At 37.9% G+C, this 23,593-nt stretch overlaps 1 protein-coding gene and 1 pseudogene across 1 annotated transcript in view; one reads left to right on the forward strand and one right to left on the reverse strand.

Annotated features, from left to right (window-relative positions):
* DCAF12 (DDB1 and CUL4 associated factor 12) overlaps positions 1-23,593 on the forward strand; it is a 106,876-nt gene that overhangs the window by 73,154 nt on the left and 10,129 nt on the right. Inside the window, exons 3-7 of the mRNA XM_036739037.1 lie at positions 5,515-5,721; positions 12,593-12,653; positions 17,953-18,146; positions 19,362-19,427; positions 20,626-20,788. Of these exons, the coding sequence (XP_036594932.1) occupies positions 5,515-5,721; positions 12,593-12,653; positions 17,953-18,146; positions 19,362-19,427; positions 20,626-20,788 (691 nt within the window). The remainder of the gene's footprint in view (positions 1-5,514; positions 5,722-12,592; positions 12,654-17,952; positions 18,147-19,361; positions 19,428-20,625; positions 20,789-23,593) is intronic.
* LOC118831642 lies at positions 10,428-19,621 on the reverse strand (annotated as a pseudogene).

Here is a 23,593-nt window from a genome sequence, read left to right on the forward strand (position 1 = left end):
CCTTGGCAAAGGAGAAGGGCTACTTCTTCATGTGACATGAGTAAAGGAGGAGATGGGAGGGAAAGACAAATGAGATCAAGAAGGGAGAAGAGAAGCTCTTAGTGATGGCCTCAGTTGTTTCAGTATAGTATGAGGCAAGACTGTCAGCTAAGGAAGTGGGGAAAGAGGGAGCCATGATAGGTTTGAAGAGGTGACAAGGTTTGGAAAAATCATTGTGGTAAGTGGATTAGCAAATCAATGATGGAGGTATAAAAGAATTGCCTTGGATTTCAGAAAAACCTAGAAAGATTTACATGAACTGATGTTGAGTGAACTGAGCAGAACCAGGAGAACATTGTACACGTTAAAAGCAACATTGTGCAATGATCAACTATGATAGACTTGGCCCTCCTCACCAACAAAATGATCCAAGACAATTCCAAAAGACTTGTGATGGAAAATGCTAACCACATCCAGAGAAAGAACTATGGAATCTGAATGCAGAGTGAAGCATATTATTTTCCCTTTCTTGTTTTCTGCTTTTTTTTCTTTCTCCTGGTTTTCCCCTTTTGTTCTGATTCTTCTTTAACAATATAACTGATGTGGAAATATGTTTAACACGATTATACATGTGTAACCTACATCGGATTGCTTGCAATCTTAGGGAGGGGGGAAGGAAGGGAAGGAAAAAAATTGGAACTCAAAATCTTACAAAAATGAATGTTGAAAACTATCTTTACGTGTAATTGGGGAAAAAATAAAAACCACTAAGAAAAAATAAAACAATTGCCTTTCCTCACTGTGTTTCCAGTTGAGACTATGTAACATAAAATTGTGATGGACCTAGTCAGCACATTTTCTTGATTTTCTCCAGCTCTTTCGAGCAGCATGTGAGTAAGAGTAAAAACATTGGGAAGGGAGAGGAGGAATGGGGGAAATCATCTCACATAAATGGAGTGGGCAAGTACAACTAGGAGGAGGGGGAGAGGCTAACTCTTGGATCTTACTCTTATCTTAACTGTTTAAAGGAGGGAAGAATACACACACACACACACACACACACACACACACTATTGAGCACAGAAACCACATCTTACTCAACAGGAAAACAAGTGAGAAAAGTGTTGAGGGAAATGGAAGGAATAAATGGGAGGGTAGCTTTGGAGGTGGGGAGAATTAGAAGCAAAGCTTACTCTTAAAGAGGGGGCAGAAAACAAAAAGAAGGAAATATATAAGAGATGGGATGGATTAACATAATTAAAATCATAATTTTGAATGTGAATGAGATGAACTCACTCATAAAATGGAAGAGGATAGCTTCAGCTGGATTAGAAACCAGAATCTAACAGTATGTTGTATACAAAAACCATATTTGAAACAGAAAGATAAACATGGAGTTAAAATAAGGGCTTAGAGTAGAATCTATTGTGCTTCAACTGAAGTAAAAAAGGTAAGGGTAATCCTGATCTCAGACATAGCAACAGTAACGATAGAGAAGGGGAAGAAAAGGGAATAAGCATTTACATAGTGCCTACTTTGTGCCAGGCCATGTGTTAAATAAGCACTTTTACAAATATTATCTCATTTGATCTTCTCAACCCTGCAAGGTTGTTGTTGTTCAGTTGTTTTCAGTCATGTCTGCCTCTTTGTGACCCCATTTGGAGTTTTCTCAGCAAAGATACTAGAATGGTTTGCCATTTCCTTCTCCAGACCATTTTTACAAGTGAGGAAACTGAGGCAAACAGGGTCACACAGCTAATAAGTATCTGAGGCCAAATTTGAACTCAGGAAGATGAGTCTTCCTGACTCCAGGCCTGGCATGCTATTCACTATGCCACCTAGATCCTATTATCTCCATTTATCTATCCTCAAATAGACCTAATTTGGAGAGACATATAGGGAAACTACATTTTACTAAAAAGGTACCATAGGAAATTAATTATTATAAATACTAAATATATATGCACCAAATAGCATAGCATCTAAATTATTAAAGGAAAAGTTAAATTAGAGGCAGAAATAGATAGTAAAACTCTAATACTGAGAGACCTTCATTTGCCTCTCTCAGACTAGATAAATCTAACACACATAATTAAACAAAAAAGAAATGAAGAACCTGAATAGCATTTTAGAAAAGTTAGATATTATAGATGTCTAGAGAATATTGAATGGGAATAGAAAGGTATTTTTTAGATGTGCATAGTGTCTTCACAAAAATGGACCACACAAATGCAGAAAAGCTGAAATATTAAATGTATCTTCTACCTACCATAATGTAATAAAAATTACATTCAGTGAAGGGCCTGTGATGCAAAGATTAAAATTAATTGGAAACTAAACAACTTAATCCTAAAGAATAGGCAGGTCAAAGAACAAATTGTGAAAATAGTCATTATTAAAGACAGTGATAACAGTGTAACAACATTGCTAAGATTTTGGAGATGCAGTGAAAGCAATGTGTAGGAGGAAACATATCTTTAAACATTTTCATCAGTAAAAGAAAGAGCAATCAATAAAAGGGGCATGCAGCTGAAAACTAGAAAGCCAGTAAATTAACCTTCCCCCCAAATTAAATGCCAAAATAGAAATCCTGAAAATCAAAGGAGAGGTAGACATTTGAAAGAAAAAAAATTAATAAAACTGGGAGCTATTTTTGGTAGGGGGGAATAACAAAAAATAGAAAGGCATTAGCTAATTTGATTTTTCAAAAAGAGAGAAGAAAATCCAAGTACCAGTATCAGAAATGAAAAAGGTGAATTTACAACCATTTGATAAGAAATAGAGAAGTATTTATAAAGTTACAAATTGCCCAGATTAATAGAACAGGAAATAGAATATTTTAATAATCATATAAAAAGGAATTGAATAAGATACAAATAATTTCCCAATGTAGAGAAAGATCCAGGACCAGATGGGTTTACAAGTAAATTCTACCAAACATTTAAAGAACAATTAATTCCAATACTCTGTAGGCTTTTGATGGAGGGGGCGAGGAAAAGAAAGAATCCTACCAAATTCCTTCTATGATACAAATATAATCTTGCTGCCTAAACCAGAATCAAAACAGAGAAAATCATAGACCAATGTCCCTAATGAACATCAGTGCAAAAAAAATTTTAAAAATATAAGCAATGAGACAACAGCAACATATCACAAAGATAATGAGCTTTGACCATGATGGTCAAACCATCTTGATTTGACTAGAAGGGCAGTACTGGTTAAATATTAGGAAAATTAAGAGCATTAATAACAAAATTATATGTCAATAGATATGTGTCTATTGATATGTGTATATGCAGAAATGGATATAAAAAAGACTTTTGAGAAGATGCAGCAACCATTACTGTTAAAAACACTAGAAAGCATAGGAATAATTGAAGTTTTCCTTAAAATGATAAGTAACACATATTAAAACTAAGAGGAGAACAATATATTCAGTAACAATATTGTAAAGATTATCAATTCCAAAAAATGGACTATAGTCTTACTTATTATGCATCCTTCATGAGCAAATAACTTCTCAAGTACCTAGTTTGATGACAATCCATGATCCATTTAGCCATTTCCTAATCAATGGGCATCTACTTTGTTTCTAAACCTTTGCTGTCACAAAAAGTGTGGCACAAATATTTTTGGTGTACATGGGGACTTTCTTCTTACCAATGACTTAAGGTATGGACATTTTAGTCACTTTATTTGTATGATGCCAAATTTGCTTTCCAGAATAATGGTACTTTTTCACAACTCCACTAACTATGTATTAAGGTGCCATTTTTTTTGTCTTTTTTGCCAATTTTTAGGCTGTGAGGTAGAACCTCAAGATTGTTTTGATTTGCATTTCTCTCAGTCATTTGGAGCAGTGGGAAAGGGAAATGATCTGAGGAGGTGTTAGAAGATGATGAAATCCAGGAAGGTAACTAGGTAGCAAATGATAAGAATTCCCTGAGTACTATCCTTAAATGAGGAGGATCAAGAAGGAGCTTCTAAGTTTGTACTTCTTGCCCTCTCCAGCCAGAGAGAAGGAAGAGCCCCAGGAGCAGAGGGTGCTGGGGGGTGTGAGTTTCTGAGTTTTTCATCTTTCAGTATGATGAGTCTGTTTTTGTCTGGCCTGTGAGCTAAGAATTATTTTTACATCTTTAAATAAGACTTTAATTTAAAATGTAAAAACCATTCTTCAGGCTATAGTTTGCTGATCCCTATGGAGTTTTCAGGTGACGCAGCAGGACACTTGGAATGAACATATCAGCACTAATAGTTATTTAATGTTCAAGACTAACTTGGACTCCAACTTTTCTGATATTGACAGGTTAAGCAAATACTATAACCTTAGCGGTAGGGAGAACTTGAGCATGAACATGATTACCTTAAGAGGAGAATCTGTTCATTACCATCATGATTTAAAAAAAAAAATTCAATTAACAAAAAGAATTTTCTTTCCTTCCTGCTGCCTCCCTCACATTTAAATACCCCCACTCAAACCCTTGTAACACATATGCATAATCAACACAAACTAATTCCAGCATTGCTCACATCCAAAAATTATATGTTGCAGTCTACACCGAGTCCATCGTCTGTCTGACAGGAGGTAGATAACATGTTTCATCATAAGACCATCTGGAGTCATTGTTTCTCATTGCATTCATTGGTCAGTGTTTTTAAATCTTTCAAAGTTGTTTGCCTTTTAAATGTTACATAAATTGTACTGCTGGTTCTGCTCACTTCACTCTACATCAGTTCATACAAGTGTAACAGTGAAGCAACAAACACAACATCAACGATAATCATGAATATGCCTGTGTAGTTCTGTATCGCAAGGTATAAGAAACTCTCCATAAAGAAGTTAAAAGAAGTATAACATTTATTCAGACACCAGAAAATCATATCCCATAACCAAATGTTCAGCTCCCACAGCCAGTCAGCCCACTTTATCATAACAGCAAGGAACTTAAAACACCATATAACAGCGTGGAGCTTCACCATCCCAAAACCTCTCTGAACCCCTGGTGGGGTCTTCCCAAAACAAACTCACAGTACAGCTAAGTCAGCCTGTTTTAAGTTCTAACAATCACGAGGGCAGCCATTGGCAGCCATTAGCAGCCATAACATCTCTCTCTTTCTCTCTCAGCATTTCCTGTGACATAACTTCCTTTTCCTGTCAGGAAGCTCCTCTCACCATGTAACTTAGGACTCCTGTGACATAAGCAGGTCACAAGGCCTATTAATGGGTGGAAAAGATCTTCAAATCTAATTGCTACTACAAGTCTTCCCATGTTTCTCTAAAACTATTACCTTCATAATTTGTTTAGCCACTCCTTAATTAAGGAGCACTCCTTTGGTTTCGTTTTTTTTGCCATCACAAAAAGACCTGCTATCAATATTTTTGTATCAACATGATATTTAAAAGCATTTCACCTAGCAGGTCTTTCTGATGCAGCTATAACCCTGTAATCTACAACCCTGAAAAAAGATAATACATTTTCTCAGCTTCTTAGTTATTCTTTTATGGTGTTTCCCTGTCCTATTTTTTTCTTTCAGTTGTTTGTAGTCGATGTCCAGACAGGCCAGATCACCAAGATTCCCATTTTGAAAGACCGAGAACCTGGAGTGGTGACCCAGCAGGGCTGTGGTATCCATGCCATCGAGCTGAACCCCTCAAGAACTCTACTGGCCACTGGAGGAGACAACCCCAACAGCCTTGCGATCTATCGGCTACCTACGTTAGATCCTGTGTGTGTGGGAGATGTAAGTTGTTTCTAAATGTAGCTGGAGATGTATAGTGGGAAGAAGTAACAACTACTGTAATGGTCATCTCTTTGAGGTTTACCTAGACTTTCACATCAGAGTTGGACTTATATTCCTGCATGATGATTGGTGCACCTGGTTTAAAATATCCAACAGGAATATGGAAATGAATTCACCATGTTCCTGTTTGCTCTAGAAGTTGAATTTAGAAAATAAGCTCCCTTGTGTGTGGTTCAAGATAGGGTAACCACATAATGAAGGATCCAAAGAAGATCTTATAAGGTGTTTCTGTGGAGTGGACCTCCCTCTGGCATTCTATCCATCCTCCCTTCCCTTTTCCCCCTTCCTCCTGAGGCCAGTATTAGAATTGAACTCCATTTACTCAGTTATGTGCCTAGAAAAGTCAGAGTTTACCCTAGGTTGCAGCTGAAACCCAGCAACACAAACATAACCTATTTTCTTTGGGAGTTTCAGGGTGATATTTTACAGTAATATATTTGGGGGGAAGAATCCCACTATTAGCTATATACTGTCACAGACTCTAAAATATAAGGCATATTCTTATAATGGGAGGTAGATAATAAAATCTACAGAGTTACCACATTTACTTATAAACTCTAATTTTGGAATTCCTACCAAAATGTGCATGAGATGAAGATCCAACTTCTCTTTTTCTTCTCTTTGGAGGGGGGAAGGGAAGGCAATTGGGGTTAAGTGACTTGCCCAAGGTCACACAGCTGGTAAGTGTCTCAAGTGTCTGAGGTCAGATTTGAACTCAGGTCCTCCTGACTCCAGGACCACTGCTCTACTCACTGCACCACCTAGCTGCCCCAAGATCCAACTTCTCAATCCATGACTTAAGAGATTTCTTTTAAACCCTCAAATTGACAAAATTTCCAGGTATTGAGGAGAATTTAATAACTCTTGAATATTTTTAATTTCAAATTCTATCTTTTTATTTGTCATTATTAATTGGGAGCTTATTTCCTAGAATTTGGAATTTGTCCCAAGTGGCAAGTTACTTATTCATGTTAGAATTGTTGCTAGTTCAATTTAACAAAAGAGTAAGCTGAGACAGTCCTCCAAGCAAGAGAACATTCATTAGCAGGGCATGCTTCCTGTCAACAAATGGGTCAATGTTTTGCCTCCATTTATGCCAAGGACCCCCAGTAAAAGGACAGTTTCCTTTTTATAGGTTTTGGGGAATAAAGAACAAAGGACAGAACAGGGTAGATTGTTGAGGATAATGTGATTGGTTATAGAGCTGAGGTGCGAGGAACAACATGATTGGTTGGAAGTTTGGTAATGGAGCCTAGCAAAAAACCCCTCCTTCCCTCCTGGTGCAAGATAACAAACCAAACATCCTTAAAGGATAGTTTGGGGTGTAAAGCTATTAGGCCCAACTCCCTTGTGTTCACATGCATCCCCAACAGTCAGCTAAATCCCTTGAGGCACAAATAAATCAGTGATCAGTAAGATCCTAATCCTAATAAGTTTAGAGACAAAGACTCATGACTTAACCATTACAGGACCAAAACAGTTACAGAACAAAATCAATTAGTTGTAAATAGGATCAATAAGAAAGTGATCCACAGGATCAATTTAATCTCAGAATTATTTAAAATGAGTTGATTCTTGGCTTTAGTAGAGCTCAGGCTATTACAGACTTATTTCCCTTTGTCCTGTTTCTGTTTTTTTCCTTTGAGGAACCATAAAAGTGACACTGAGAACTTGTCTAAATCAGTGTTGAAGTGTGTTTGGAGCATAACCCTAAGTATTCCTTAATATCTCAGTTTGGAGTTGATTGAACCCTATCTTGGATCTTTTGTGTTTTTAGACAGTACTACTTCTTTAATGAATTCCATAATTTTACTTTCTACTTCATTAAGAATCAGTTTCTCAGACTTTTTTATTAAGTATCAATTTATCTGTTTCAGTTTCTGAGGGTGTAGATATGGCTGCTATTTCTTAGTACTTTGGAATTTGGTATAGAATTTGTTGTTCGTGCCATTCATAACTTTATAGACTTATCTCATCTCCCCCCTTGTTGTTCCATATTGAAGAATCTAAAGTGTTTTATTTTCTTCTAAAAAAACTCATCCAGCCCTCCAACCCCTGGATCATTTAGTTGTTTTTATGGACCTTCTCAAGCTCTATTATGTGGCAGCAATCAAAACTATGCATTGTATTCCATGTACAGGTGAATTCCGATTTTGTATAAGTGAATAGTTGTTTTTGTCTCCAAGCTTTCTTAATAATGCCCAGCATTTCATTGTCTAGAAGAGTCAAACTTACTTTTTGTTTTGCTGAGCAGTTAGCCATTTTGGCATCATATAAAATAAAAATAAATAAAATAAAATAAAATTTAAAAAAACCTTTCCTAGCTCCATTCAAGTTCTGTTTTTTAAATTCATTTTGAACTTAAATGCAAAAAGACAAAAAACAATTTCCATTTATGTAGCACAACACAAAGAGAGCATTCAATATGAAACCATGAACCTTCATTTCACATTATTTACTTTAAAAAAAAACCTATGTTATAAATACTACACATCATTTTCAAAGCTATCCTCCTTTTCTGTGCTTCTATCTGAGTTTTCTTTTGTTCTTTGCTGTGCACTTTTTTTTCTCCCTTCCCACACTGCATTAGAGAAGGCCACCATTAGCCACATATATGTGTGTATATATATATATGCATATAGGAATATGCATATGTATATGTTAAAACCATACTGTACATCTCTTTATCTTTCTTTCTCTGGAGGTAGATAACATCTTCCTTCATATGTCTTTTATAGTTGATTTGAATTTTCAAAATAACTTAGTCATTCACAGTTATTCTTTGAACAATATTGCTGTTACTATATATAGTGTTCTCTTGGTTCTGCTCATTTCACTCTTCATTATTTCTTGCACATCTTTCCATTTTTTTCCAAAATCAGCCAGCTCATCATTTCTTGTAGCACACTCCCATCACAATCATATACTCCAACTTGTTTAGCCATTCTCCAGTTGATGGGCATCCCCTCAATTTCCAGTTCTTTGCCACCACAAAGACAGCTGCTGTGAGTATTTTAGAACATATAAGTTCTTTTCCTTTCTCCATGATCACCTTGGGAAATAGACCTAATAGTGGTATTGCTGGGTCAATGGGTATACACAGTTTTATAACTCTTTGAGTTATAAATCCAAAATCGTTAGATCAATTCACAGTTCCACCCACAGTGTATTAGTGTCCCAATTTTTCCACATCACCTCCAACATTTGTCATTTTCCCCTTTTATCACTTTTGCTAATCTGATAGATGTGAGATCCATTCAAGTTTAAACATGGATCTGCTTCTGTACCCTCTTAGAAAGATGCAGCTATCATATCATGCAATTTACATTACTTAAACCTTGCATGACTGAACAAGGAGTTTATGCCAAGGGGCAGAACTCTTCTCTTTGTTTTCCCAATTTTCTGTCCCAAAGTAGATAGCATTGGCGGAGAAAATGACAGAACTACATAACGGAAGAGGAATAGCCTTTTTCCCCTAAAAACTTGGCTTTATTGACTCCTTTTGTTTCAACATCCATCATTTCCACACACCCTCAGAATTAAACTCTCCCTTGTAATCAAGAAAACAGTTAAACAAAGACAGCCAGTATGGTGACCATGCCTGATGATATAGCTTATAGTTTCCCCTAGTTGCCCCCCTGCCTCTCTGGTGAAAACAAGGAGATAGGTCTTGTTCGTGGTTCTTGTGGCTCTACAAGACTATTATTTGCCCCTTCTCTCTTTTCATCTCTTCCCATATTTTGGTACTAACTTTAAGTAGCCTTCTTAGCATAGGGCTTTCTCCTGACCTTTCAATTTAAGCCTGAAAAAGGTGTCCCATCCTCTTCCTTGACCTCCAACCTTTCCTCTTCCTATCTGTCCTTTCCTGCCCCTTCCCCATCTTTTTTAAAATCTCATTTTGTGAGAACTCAGGCTTAAGCCAAACTGACTTCTTTATTACCTCTATAGGGAGCAAAACTTTCTTGTTCATATTTCAGATTGTGGATTAATAGGCCAGGTAAGCTTAGTCCTTCAGGATTGATTCATTGGCACCAGGTGGAGAAGCAGTGTAATCAAATCCCAAATCTAATCATTTATACAACACTTAAATTAAAGCAAGATAATATCCTGCTAATGAGAGGCATTTGAGTCAGCAAGAATGATTTGAAGGTACTTGTCTCATTCCACCCTACTTTTTAAAAAATTCAGTAAAAAATTTAATTTCAGAGCTTAACAATTATAAATGCTTGTGTACATTTATTCAATCAAGAATTAAACCTTAATCTAAGCCACTGCATATACAGTTTGAAACAAAAGTTTTTGAAATAAATCATGAAAAATTGCTTGGGGGTTTCTTTACCATAAGGAAATAATTAACGATGTTAAACTATCTTGCCTTCTAAACATCATAAATTGCAAAGTCAGCATTTTATATTACTGATTTTATTCATTAACACAGACATAACAAAACATAACTATAGTTGAATATTACAACAAAAACAGTAGCTACTAGCGAGTATGTTAAAATGATTGTAGTCCTTCACTTATGCATTATTGCATACATACAAAAACCAGCATTAATTACAATGAAGAATATTCCCTGGCTTCCATTAAGAGGCTTGATACTGAATACCACTTCATACTTATCATCCTTAGAAATGTTCCCATTAGTCCCCATTGTGACATCATCTTCTTTCTTGAGATGAGTCAAAGTTTGCCCATTCTATTTGATCCATTCCTTCAGTCTCCTCTGCTTCTTTTCTTTCAAGCGATAACTCTTCCAACAAAGCTAGCTTATCCTCTGGAAAGTTTACCTTAAGTTCAGTTATTAGAATCCCTTTTCCTTAAGGTCAGTCATAAATCAGGATGCCTTCCTTCAGCACACATTTGATAATTCCGTGCTTGTTAATCTGACCAGGGCAAGAAGGAATGACTATAGCTCTATCATCAAGAGTTGATATTGATTTCTGAAAGCCACAGAGTGCGTCAACGAATTGGATATTTGTACACATGAAAAGGTCCTCAGCTCATCATGTAAATATAGCATGGTACTTCTGATCCAAAGCAGTGTTAATATCTCCTGGCTCACGTCCTGGTTGCAGGTCACCTTCATTATGGAATGTTATCTTCTGACCATCTTTCATGCCCTTGTCATTATGAACCTCCAGAATCGTTTTCTCTTGAACAATTTTCCTTTCACTGCAGCATTTAAATCTATCTTTAGGGCTGATTTGTTCCCCATGCCCTTGGCATTCCATGCAAATTGATTGAATTTGCTGAACCATTCTAGGTCCTATCTGATGAATTCTTATTTGCATTCTAGTATCTCTGCATTTGATACGGCATTCTGCAGCTCCTTTCTTACCACCCTGTCCTTCACATTCATCACAAATTAAATTCTTTTGCAAAGCCATTTTTCTTGTTGTACCATTATATAAATCTTATAAGGTCACTAGCAGATGATGAACATTTTTACTTCTCTGTTTCCTTTGCCTTTTTCCACCTCTTCCAAAAAACATATCAAATACTTCAATTGGAAAACCAGAGCTACTACCAGAGCCACCGTCTTTGATGGCTTGTTCTCCACCTTTGTCATATGAGTCTTTTTTCTTTGCATCAGAAAGCACTTCATATACTGAGAATTGTTTGTTTGAATTCTTATCTAGTTGGTATTTCAAGGATAGTTTCCTATATACCTTTTTTAGTTCTTCCTGGGAGGCATTGAGTTTTACCCCAAAAAACATCATAATAAGTCTTTCTTCCCCGTTTTCTATAGTCAGGGCACGATGCTCAGAATATGCCATTGTCGAAATGGCAATGTCTGGGGGACAAAAGGGGACTGCCAGTGAATCATTTGGGATTTTGGGGGAGCAAGTGGAAAAAAAAAGAAGGTTGGGGTGGGGTAAGTTCTTTTGCATGGAGCTCGGGCAGCGATGGCTTCTCTTCTCTCTCCACTTTTCACTGAGTTTCCTGGAAAGTTCCCCATCTCATCCTATTTAAAACACGAAATTGATCCTCAAAAAGTTCTGGGACCAGAAATTAAACCTAGAAACAGTGTTAAGAACCCTTCAAGAAATGAGATCATTCTTGGTCATGCAGAGATGTCAGAATTGAGATGGGATGATAGCTTTTTATTAAACAGTCCCAAGGGATAGAAGATCCATATATAAAGCAAATTTCTGCTTTAAATAAGCAAATATAGTATTAATAGAAATGGAAAGAGTTATTAATGTGATGATAGTTAAGATCAGTGGTGTCAAACTCAAATAGAAACAGATTCCTGTGGGCCACAGATGACTTAGAAAACCATAAATTACCATTATTGTTCTATAGTATTATTTATTTTGTTAAACATTTCCCAGTTACATTTTAATTTGGTTCTACATTCCGACGAGAGTTTTGTGAGCCACATACCTCTGGTCAAGATAAATAATGAATTTTGAATAATGAGGCCATTGGCATTGTATTTTATTTTCTTCTTGCTAGGAAACATGAACAGTTCTCCTGGAAATATGTAAGGGAGAATTAGGCAAGGACTTGAGATAAATGCTGAACTCATTTATTGATTCCTAGGCACCTCCATTTACTTAAGAGAATTTATTTCTTCTCGGCTTCAGGAGAGATCTGGAGATGTTTGTGTCAGTCCCCATTGGTTAGAATGTTATTACATTTATCATTTTTACAAATATGCTTTGGGGTAGACTATAGCTGCCATTTTAGCAGGTTGATTTGCAGGTTTTCTTTTGCTGACTGACAGACTGAAAATAATGGAATCAGTGTGATAAGCCTGATTTTCTCAGTGATTTTCTTTTCTTCTCTCCCCTGCTTCAAGGATGGACATAAGGACTGGATATTCTCTATTGCATGGATCAGCGATACCATGGCAGTTTCTGGTAAAGTTATCATATTCTAAGATGATTTTCAGTGTTGTAGGATCTTTTGGAACTTTCTGGCTAAGGGATTCACATCATACAGTTGACCAAAATTACAGAATGTTTGATTCAAAAGAGCTTACAGGCCTAAATAAAGTAATAGGATATATTCTGTACATTCTCCTTAGAGTCATTTTTGAGTAGGATTATCAATGCGAGTGGCAATAAAGAATATATAGGAGTAGGAGCCAGAAGACTTGAGTGAGTGATTAGTCAGTCAGCAAGTACTTATTAAATGTTTCCTGTGTGCCAAGTACTGTGGGATCCAAATACAATGAGTGAAACAGTCCCTGCTTACAAGGCATTTACATTCTAATGACTACAAGGATCTATGTCACTATATACAGAAAATATACAATCCAGATAAATACAACAAGGTGATTTGAGAGGGAGGCGCTAGCAGCTGAGGGGATCGAGGAAGGCTTCATGCAGAACATGGTGCTTGACTGCATCTTGAAGGGGGAGCAGCATTCTCTGAGGTGATGATGAGGAGGAAGTACATTCCTGTCATATTGTGTAGTCAGTGCAAAGACAAGATATAGAAAGTAGAGCACTGCCTGTGAGGAGCAGGGGAAAGGCCAGCTTGGCTGGAGCTCAGACTGAGGGACTAGAAAAGAAGGAGGAAAAGGGTACAATGAGATTGGAAAGAAGATTCCCTTTGGATCAGTTCTTTACTCTTTTCCTTGGTTGTATGACAAGATTCTTATTTCAGGAAGCTGCAGGATTTTTTAAAAATGGATTTAAATATAGGAGAGAATCTAGGGCTATGCGATTTTCGGGTTCTGGCATTTGAAAGCAGTTGTACTTATAGAGAAAATGTTTTAGTCAAGTATTTATTTTAATATTGCCAGCAGCAAACTCAAAAAAAAGAAAGCAAAGGATCCCCAGAACTTTATCTTTCTATCCACAATCCCACGTACATTTTTTTAGCCAAGAATAATATTTTTCATTTGAGGTTGGCAGTAACCAGATTGCTTAAGAAGTATATGCACAGATACAAGAATGCTTTACTAGTGAACTGAACCCAGATCGGTTCCTTTATCATACGCATGAGGAAACTGAAGCCCAGAGAGGGAAGATGATTTGTCCAAAGACTAAGAGGTCCTAGACTCAAAAGAGAATCCAAGAGTCAAGGCCTGAAACTTAGCTTTTCTGACAGCAAGTCCATTGTTCCTTCCACTACACTGTGCTTCACCTTATTGATACACATTTTAAAATCATTCTTCTTACTTTTTAATTGCAACTGTTATTTCAACATGTGAGCAATTTCCCATTTGCAAGAAAAATATAGGACTTAATTCATATTTTGTCATAGTCTTTAGTATTTGTTTTCAGGTCTAAGGAAAAACTAATAGCTTTTAAAAATTAGAAAGTGTCTATTGTCTTATATATATTACTTTTTTCAGATTTTGATGCTTTATACTGTATAATAATTGAGAAAAAAGATTATTTCCAAATGACCCATGTACATTATAAATGTATCAAACAAATGAATTTCCAATGTCCATGTTTTGGCAGCATAAAATAATTTCTATTATCAAAAAAGAATCCTGAGAAGACATTGAAGAATATGCCTACAAAGGCTTTATTCATCAGTCTTCAGTGGTTTTGCTTGTTTGGGCTACTTGAAATAGATGGTTGCTTCACAATTGATCAGATCAGCCATGGGTTGATTTACCCATCTGCTAATGCAGCCAGAAACCCCATAATGACTGTTGCATGATCCAGCATTTATTGTCATCTTTGGGTTAGCAAGTGCAATCATGTTCTTTTTAACTAGTTAATATTTTGTTTGTATCTGTGGCTCTCACTGATATAAAATAAATAATGTGATTCACAAAAAAAGAATGCTTTACTCCCTTTGGGGATCCTGACGCTAGGATCTACCAAGGGCTGAGTTACTGATTTCCCACATTTTCCTTAAATACTATTTACCTTCCTGTGTCTCTTCCCAACCTAGGTGCTAGAGTGAGGACAGTGGCCCATAAGGATGGTACTTAAGGTGACTAGGAGGTGAATTTCATTGTCTTTAGCCCTATGGAAAGAAAGTGAAATGAAGCTTATTTAGGATGCCACCTGAATACCAATTTTACATCTTCCATGTCATCTTCAGCTCCTCATTTTCCCTTATCCTACACATCCAACAGCTTCCAAGTCTTCTTGATTCTAATATCTCTCACATCTGTCCTAGTCTCTCTAATCACCAGCTCACCAGCCTTGTTCAGGCCCTTGCCTGGACTCAATGGAGTCTGCCTCTAGTCTCTCCCCTCTCAAATGTATCTTCCACACAACTGCTAGAGTGATTTTCCTAAAGCCCTGGTCTGACCATGCCACTCCTCTACTCAAGTAACTATAGTAACTCCCTCTTAACCTTTAGCATCAAATACAAGCACCTTTGTTTGGTATTTAAGACCTTTCAAAATCTAATTCCACCCTACACATCCATGCTGTATTATACATTACTACATGAACCTAATCTCTATGGCTGTTCGTGCCTCCCCTCTCCCAAATTATCTTGCATATATTTTATGTATACTCACATGTGTATGTGCTGTTTCCCTCATCCAATAGAATGTAACCTCCTTAGGGCACGTACTGTTTGGGGATACAAAGACAAAAGGCAGCAACTAGAAACAGCATTGCCACGTGGCAATATTGCCATATATTAAGTACTTGTCAGCTGATTGCTTGAAGTGCTTCTCTGTGGGGTACTGTGCTAGGCACTAAGAGTGCAGAGACAAAAATTAAATATTCTTTGACCCCAGGCATTTTCTATCCTCTTGGACATTTACTATTTGTAGGCAGTTGAATAAAAGCATGTTATTTTGAAAAGGTAGAGATCTCTAATTGGGGGAGTTGAGGACACCTTACATAGGGACACGGTCCTTGAGTTAGTCTTTGAATGAATATAAAGAATCTAAGAGACCGAGGTAAGGAGCAGGGGACTACATTTCATGCAGGTGGAACAGACTATGATAAGGCAGGGAAACCGGACTTGGTGTGCATAGTTTATAGAGTACACAGTAGGCCTCTTAAGATAGAACAGAGTTAAGCGAGTGGAGTAATATGAAACTCATCTAGAAAGGTAGGTTGGAGCCAGGTTATAGAGGGCTTTAAATGGCAAGCTGGGGAGACTGCCACAAGGCGAGAGAATGTCAATAAGAAGGAGGAGACTAAACAGTCAGGCCCATATTTTGTCAACTCGATTTGGATAGATTTGGGTAGGGATTTGAGACTAGAACCAAGATACCAATTAGATGGCTAGATTGCAGTAGTTCTGGCAAAAGTCTGAACTAAAGTTCAGATTATGTGAGTGTAGAGAAGGGGGTGGAGGTGAAGGATGTGGGGATGAATTCCACAGTGCTTGGCAACTGAACATACATGGGGATGAAAAAGAAGGAAGTGTCAGAGTTAAATCTGAGGTTATGAAAGCAGGTGGATGCAAAGATGATAAATAACTTACAGAAATAGGAAAGCTTTGGAGGAGGGTCCAGTTCAGCAAGGAACATAATGAGTTTAGTTTGGTACATGTTGAGTTTAAGATGCCATCATCAAATTAGAAATGTTTAGCAAGCAATTGAGTATGTAAGATTAAAATTCAGGAGAGAGGTTAGGGTTGGATGTATAGTCTGGTGCATTGTCTGGATAGAATTGGCAAGATGAACAAGAGAAAATATACAGAAAGAAGAGAGCCTAGGCCTGGATCTTTGGGGACACCAAAATTTAAGAAGTAGATGGAAGATACCTGCAAAGAAGACTGATTAAGAGTAGACGAGCAAAAAGAGAACAATTTACTTTTGTCCTTTTAAGTACAGCAAGAAGCACACTGGAAAGCATTTCATAGCATGGAGTAAGGCAAAACTGTAGCACTAATCCATTCAGTTACCCTGCTGATGGTCACAAAGGGGTCTGAGTGAGAATGAATGAATGTGTATCCACCCCAGCAACTGGAAAAATAATCCAAACTAAATGACCTTTCAATGGTGAGTCAGATGTGGCCCCTTTCTATGAAAAAAATAGTACCTTTAAAGGCAATAAAGATGGTGATGGTGTTAATAGCTCTGTGAGGATCTTGAGTAGGAAAAGGTAAGACTTCCTGACAGTTTCCTATGCCACATCCCTGGGTTTGTTTAGGCTTAAGCTAAAAATCTGTAAGAAAATTTATTCTTAGAAATAAAAGCCTTTTATTTCAAAAGTAATTTCTTAGTGCAATTTTTAAAATGTAAGATATGTTGTTATCCCTGAGTATCAAACAACTCACACTTGTAATGCATACTGTAGCTTACAAGGAATTTTTCTTAACAGTAGCCCTGTTAGGTGGTTAGTACTTAAGTATCATCACCTTTATATGGATGAGGAACCTGAGGATCAGAGAGGTTGTGACTTGTACCCATGCACATGTCTCAGTCAGGATTCAGACTGAGGCCTGGTGACTCAAAGCTGATTGATCTTTACGCTCCCTGTAACTAGAACTGAGGCTTTCAAAATGAAGGTGAATCAAAACTTTTCTAGGGCCTCCTTATCATTCAGAGTAATAGGTTCTTACCTCCCTCAGAGACTGTCTTTCATTCTCTATCCCACACTTGGCTCTTCCCTTCCACATCAGCCTTGTGTTTTGCAGGTTTTCCTATTCCCTCAGAACTGAGGCCTTTAGCATTGATCCTTGCTGTTAATTCATATGACAGAACTGTGTGTGAGGCTCAAACATTATTGGTTTTTTCTTTTGGTGTTTCTGATTTAGATCAGGCTAGCTATTTATAAGAATTAACATAGAATCAGGGCCTGAAGGAAAAGTAGTGAGGAAATCAGGCCTGTATGACAGCACAAATTAAAAAGACACTCTAGCCCTCAACTAGTCCTATTTCAGGACTCTCAATTCTTGGTAAACTCTTGGTGGGCTATTGGTGAGTGTGAGAAGGAACAAAGGATTTACAACTGTAAGGTATTTTAGGGCTGTTGGATATAATACCTCATTTTACAAATGAAGAAACTGGTACACAGAGTTGACTTGCCCAGGGTCACAAAACTAGGAAATATCCGAGGTGTGATTTGAACCTAGGTATTCTTGGCTTGTTCAGATGTTCAACATCCTACCCACTACATCACAAAATCTCCAAGAGCATAGGGAAACGTTTGTGTAGGGGATAGGAAGTTGTCCTAATATCTGCAGAACTGGACTAATGAAACCCACTGTTTGGTTGAGAGGAAGGTTAGTCAGTGCTTTGTGTTTGTCCAGACTGAGAACTTGTTTCCTCTGCAGGCTCACGGGATGGTTCCATGGGGCTTTGGGAGGTGACAGAAGATGTGTTGACCAAAAGCGATGCCAGGCACAACGTATCCCGGGTCCCTGTTTATGCTCATATCACACATAGGGCCCTAAAAGACATCCCTAAGGAGAATACTAATCCTGACAACTGCAAGGTCCGGGCTCTGGCCTTCAACAATAAAAACAAAGTAAGTATGTGTGCATGTGCTTGCATGCTATGTGCAGGGGTCTGAGGAGCACACACAGGGGTGAGTGTAGACAAACTACAGGAAGATATCAATGCTGCTGGGGAATTTAATTATTGGAGCCTGCTTTTGCTTTTTCTTACTGTTAGACACTTTAGGAAACATTTCCTTTATTCTTGAGCTTTCACTGAACGAGGCTGAAAGTAGGCATCAGCAACTTTCCAATGATAAGCTTGAGTCAGTACTAATCAAGTAACTTGGGTCTTTCTGGCTTCCTGACATTGCCCAATTTGGTTCTCTTCTCCCTAAAGTGGAGAGAAATATTTGCCAGAAACAATAACAAGGTTGTAAGTCCACCCTGGAGAGGTGGGAGCAACCGAACTAAAACACGTCAGCAAATGAGACTTCTGTTGGTACTTGTCTCATTTCCCCAAGACAGTCCCTGGCTTAGATAGTTTGTATTTGGTTTCCCAGAGTCCTGTGGACTTATTTATGTACATGCTCGTTTTGTTGATCATTTATTTACCCGTTATGGATATAAACTGTTGCAGGTGCTATAGTCTATTACTATGACCCTAAGAGCAGTCACTAGCCTTATTCTGTTTCCTTCTCTGATGACTTGCACTCCAAAGTTGACTTGGATCTTCCGAATCAGAAGTGTGAAATAAGGTGGAGGTAACTTGAGGCAGAGCTAGAAGAATCATAAGAAGAACAAAGGTCTCCAGGAGAGGGGATCAAGCAGTTAGTAGTAGTAATAATTGTTATTGTAACTTATTATTATAGCACTTTAAAGTTTACAAAATGCTTTTACCCTACCAACTCTTAGAGGGAAGTGCTATTGTATACAATATATGATAAGTATATGCTGTATATAATATTGTATATGTCATATCATTAAATATATAATTATCGTTATCCTTATTTTCTAAATGAAAAGACTGAGACTCAGAGGTAAACACATTTTGCCCATAGTCACAGACCTATAATTCAGATCCATTTTTCTTGACTTCTCTAAGCCCAACTCTCTTTCTCTTATACCACATTACCTCTCCACAGTGAAGCAAGAACCTTAATGGGATGAGATAGGTGGAGGGACCAGGATGGGAAATCCTTGCTGCGTAGTTCTAGCCACCACCACCCAGTTCTGCCTTTAATGCCAATGGGACCTGAGTTGTTGTAGAGGTATCTTTAACCTGCTTCTTGTTTTTTTTCTTTCAGGAGCTTGGAGCAGTGTCCCTTGATGGCTACTTTCATCTCTGGAAAGCAGAACATACATTGTCCAAGGTGTGATCACAGTACCTCCTTTGCGACTTTATATAAAAATCAGTTAACCTTGTAGTCATGGTGCGCCGTGACTTTTTCCTAGTCTCCTAACTAATTCTGAGATACTCAGCTATAGAAAACCCCTAGGTACCTTTTTGCTTACAACTAAGCTTGAGGACATCGTAGAAACCACTTGAATTTAACTCTTGGATCATTAAAATCCAAGTGTAGCTTTCTTTTTGAGAATCCTAGATATTTAAATGGCTCAATTAGAAGATAATTTTTAATATTACAAAAAGTTCCACTACTGTATTCTTTTAAATAGTGGCCTTTCTAGTATCTTTAAGTGTTTATAAATAATTAACTACTTGATTAAGGCATTGAGGGCAAATTAAATTGTTAGCCAATGGCAAGTGCATATCAATTATAAAGATAAAGCGTCTCTGCAATGATGGAGTAAACCAGTGGGAAGATGGATGTATTTACATGCAACTTTTCAAGAATGGATTAAATCTAATTCACTTATATTTGAAATAGTATCTTCCTCTTAATTCCATAATCAGACATTCTTTGCTTCTTGCAACTTCTGTTTTGTAATTACTTCTCATGAGGAAACAGCCCTTCAGAAAGTCTTTTTTCTCTTAGCTAGGTTACAAGATTTTGTTCTTCAGGATGCTAGCACAGTACTTCACATAGACGAGTACTCCATAAAAATTTGTTGTGTGGATGAATGAACCTGACAAGATTGCAATGAGTTTCTTATTGGAGGGTAAAAGGAGGTAGAATAGGTTACTCTCCTATCTTCTAACACATACACTGCCCTTTTGATTTGCCTTCTGTAGTCTAGTCTATCCTAGTAGTTCTGTTGAATGTAATGACTTGGTCAAAGGTAATGAGATTGCTGTATTTATCCCATAATAAGGAGAAAGGTGGCTCTGTTTAAGTAGGCGAGCAGGTTCCTCTAAACTTCGATTTAAGGCTTGTCTTCTTTCCTGCCTTATTCTCACCAATACCCAGCTATTTTCATTTCTTAAAGATGATCACATACTTTTTCTTCTGGCACCTCTAGAGGCACAGAAGAAAGAGTTTTTATGGGTTTATTTCATTGATAGTTTATATTTTTATCTGTTGATCATCTTGCCCTTTGAAGGTGTTAGGGTCAGGGGTTGTCTGCCATTTCCTTGTGTCATATGCTCATCCTCTTTCTGTTGGTTTTCAGCTCCTGTCCATCAAGCTGCCATACTGTCGTGAGAATGTGTGTCTGGCCTATGGCCATGAGTGGTCTGTGTATGCAGTGGGCTCCCAAGCTCATGTTTCCTTCTTGGACCCACGACAACCGTCACACAATGTCAAATCAGTCTGCTCCAGAGAACGAGGCAGTGGTGAGAACCCCAGCGTGGGCGCACTTGCTTTGCTTTCAACATACACATGTATATGAGCTGACACACTCCTTCTTGCCCTCTATCTTATTTGGCCAGCATAGCTACAAGGCCAAGAGACATCCGGGCAGAAATATGGCAGATATGTTTTGAGTTTTCAAGATGATGAAATACAAATGCATTATTCTTTGTGGGTAAAATATGTGGATTTATGGTATGAGAGTGAAACACAGCATCACTTAAGCAAGAAGAGAACTATTCCTAAACATTCTAAGTTGTATCCAAAGCCATGTTGTAAACCAGCAACCAGTAAGTGTGTTGTTTCAGTATTAGCCCTCAGAGACCAATAGCATCGGTTCAGGGGTGAGGAACCTGTGGCCTGGAGGCCACATGTGGCCCTCTAGATCCTAAAGTGTAGCCCTTTGACTGAATCCAAACTTCACAGAACAAATCTCTCTAATAAAAGGATTTGTTCTGTAAAACTTGGGCTCAGTCAAAAAACGGCCACACCCAAGGACCTAGAAAGCCACATGTGTCCTCAAGGCTGCAGGTTCGCTACCCCTGGATTAAACACTGTTGTCATCCTTAACTGAGATACTGGCCTTTTTTTTTTTTTGGACCTGTGATTTCATTGGTATAGGAAATTCCTAGTGAGGAAATTCCCTCTACCAATACAAATACATACCTACCTACAACTAATAGTCTTGTTTAAGACTATAATTATAAGTGGTTAGTTGCTCTGGGTACTGAGAGGTTGAGTGTCTCACTCAGGGTCACCAGCCAGTATGTGTGTCAGAGGCGGACCTGAACTCGGTTCTCCCTGACTCTGAAGCCGGCTCTCTGTCTTCTGGGCCAGACTGCCTCCCACTGATACTGGGTGAGCAGGACGAATTCAGTTTCTAACTGTTGTTTTTGATAGGAACATGTGTGCTTCCTCTTCTTGGGACTCTTGCTTGGAGCATGTCCTCAGTCCTCCCCTCCCCCACTCTCTGGCATCTCTGTCCCACTCTATTACTCTCACTCCTTCCCCCTTCCTAACCTAATGTATTTTAGAGACAATAATAATGGCAACACTATACTACCGTGCATCTAGATAGTATCTTACAGCCATCAAAGCATTTTGGCAGGGGGCAGCTAGGTGGTGCAGTGAGTATGGTACCAGCCCTGCAGTCAGGAGGACCTGAGTTCAAATGCGGCCTCAGACACTTGACACGCTTATTACTAGCTGTGTGACCTTGGGCAAGTCACTTAACCCCAACTGCCCTGCCTTCCCCCCCTCAAAAAAAAAAGCCCAACATTTTCACAAATGTTATCTCATTTGAACTTTATAACAACCCTGTATGAGGCAAGTTGTTTCAGATGTTAGTGATTTTATAGGTGGGGAAGCTAAGGTTTGGAGAACCTCACCAGCACTATAGCACAGTGCTCATAGCTGGCTACTGAAAATGGATACCAGGTGTTGAAATAACTTGCAAAAGTGGCTGCCAAACTCTTCTCAGTGACTCTGAAAAACAAAGATCTGGGTTGTAGGAGGATGCCAAAGGAAGGGAGACAAGCAAACATTGTCATGATGTTCAAAAACTGAAAGAAAATGGATACCTCAAATCATAAGCCAGTGAACTTGATATTAATTTAGGAAAAATTCTAGAACAAGATACTAAAAGGACAATTTCTGAACTCTTAGGGAATAGGTGATAAGCCTGTATGGTTTCATGAGGAACTAGGGATGCCATAATAAGCCCATTTCCTCTTTTGACAGGGTTACTATACTAGTTGATCAGGGGAATACAGTGGACAGAGTAGATGAGGAATTCAGCAAGGCGTTTGATCCAATCTCTCATGATATCCTTGTGGACAAGATGGAGAGATGTGGACTAGATGATAGTTCAGTTAGGTCTGGGTTCAGAATGAGTTTGCTAAGTGGACCCAGAGAATATATATATATATATACATATGTATATATATATATATATTCAGTAGATTGATGTAATACTGAAGAGTGGTCCCTATTGGAGTACCCTACACCAGGGAACTGTCCCTGTCTCTGTTCCTTATTACTGACTTGGATAATGGCAAAAGTGGCATACATTTTTTTTAAAATTTAGATGACATGAAACTGACAGAAGTAGTTAAATAAATTGAGCTACAAAGAGATTAGGATTGTATAGTGAAGATAATGAAATGAAACAGTAGGGATGAATGTAAAGTCCTGAATCTGATTTTCAGTGCCAGGCTCAGATTGCTTTCAAGAAAGTAAATGCATAGACCTATGTAATAGAAAGATTAGTTGGGCAGCTATGTGAGGAAAGGCTTAGAAAAGGGAGACCATCAGAGGCAGGTAAGTCAGGTAGGAGGCTATTATAATAGTCCATAGTTAGAGGCCCTGACGATAGTGATAAGAATGAATATGAGAAAAGGGAAAATGATTGTTGGAAATATTGTGGAGATAAAGTGAATAGGACTTGGAAGGTAGAGGAGAAGGAAGAATAAAAGATGAAACTAATGTTTTAATCTTATGTAACTAGAAGGATAGTGATACTCTCTCCCCAAATAGAAAGGATGGGAAGACAAGCAAGTTTTAAGGGAAAGATGCTAAGTTCAGTTCTGGACCTGTTGATTTGAGGTGTTGGTGGAGATCTTCCACAGGTAATTGGAAATACAATAGTGGTGATCCCAAGAGATTGAAGGATATAGAAAGGATAAATCCATGAGATTTCCCCAGGATAATAAGCATATATGTAGAGAGAAATCTGAGGACAGTGACTTGAGAGATACCAACACTTAGAAGTCAAGAGGAGGGAGACCAAC

This window comes from Trichosurus vulpecula, chromosome 1, assembly GCF_011100635.1.
Source record: "Trichosurus vulpecula isolate mTriVul1 chromosome 1, mTriVul1.pri, whole genome shotgun sequence".
NCBI lineage: Eukaryota > Metazoa > Chordata > Mammalia > Diprotodontia > Phalangeridae > Trichosurus > Trichosurus vulpecula.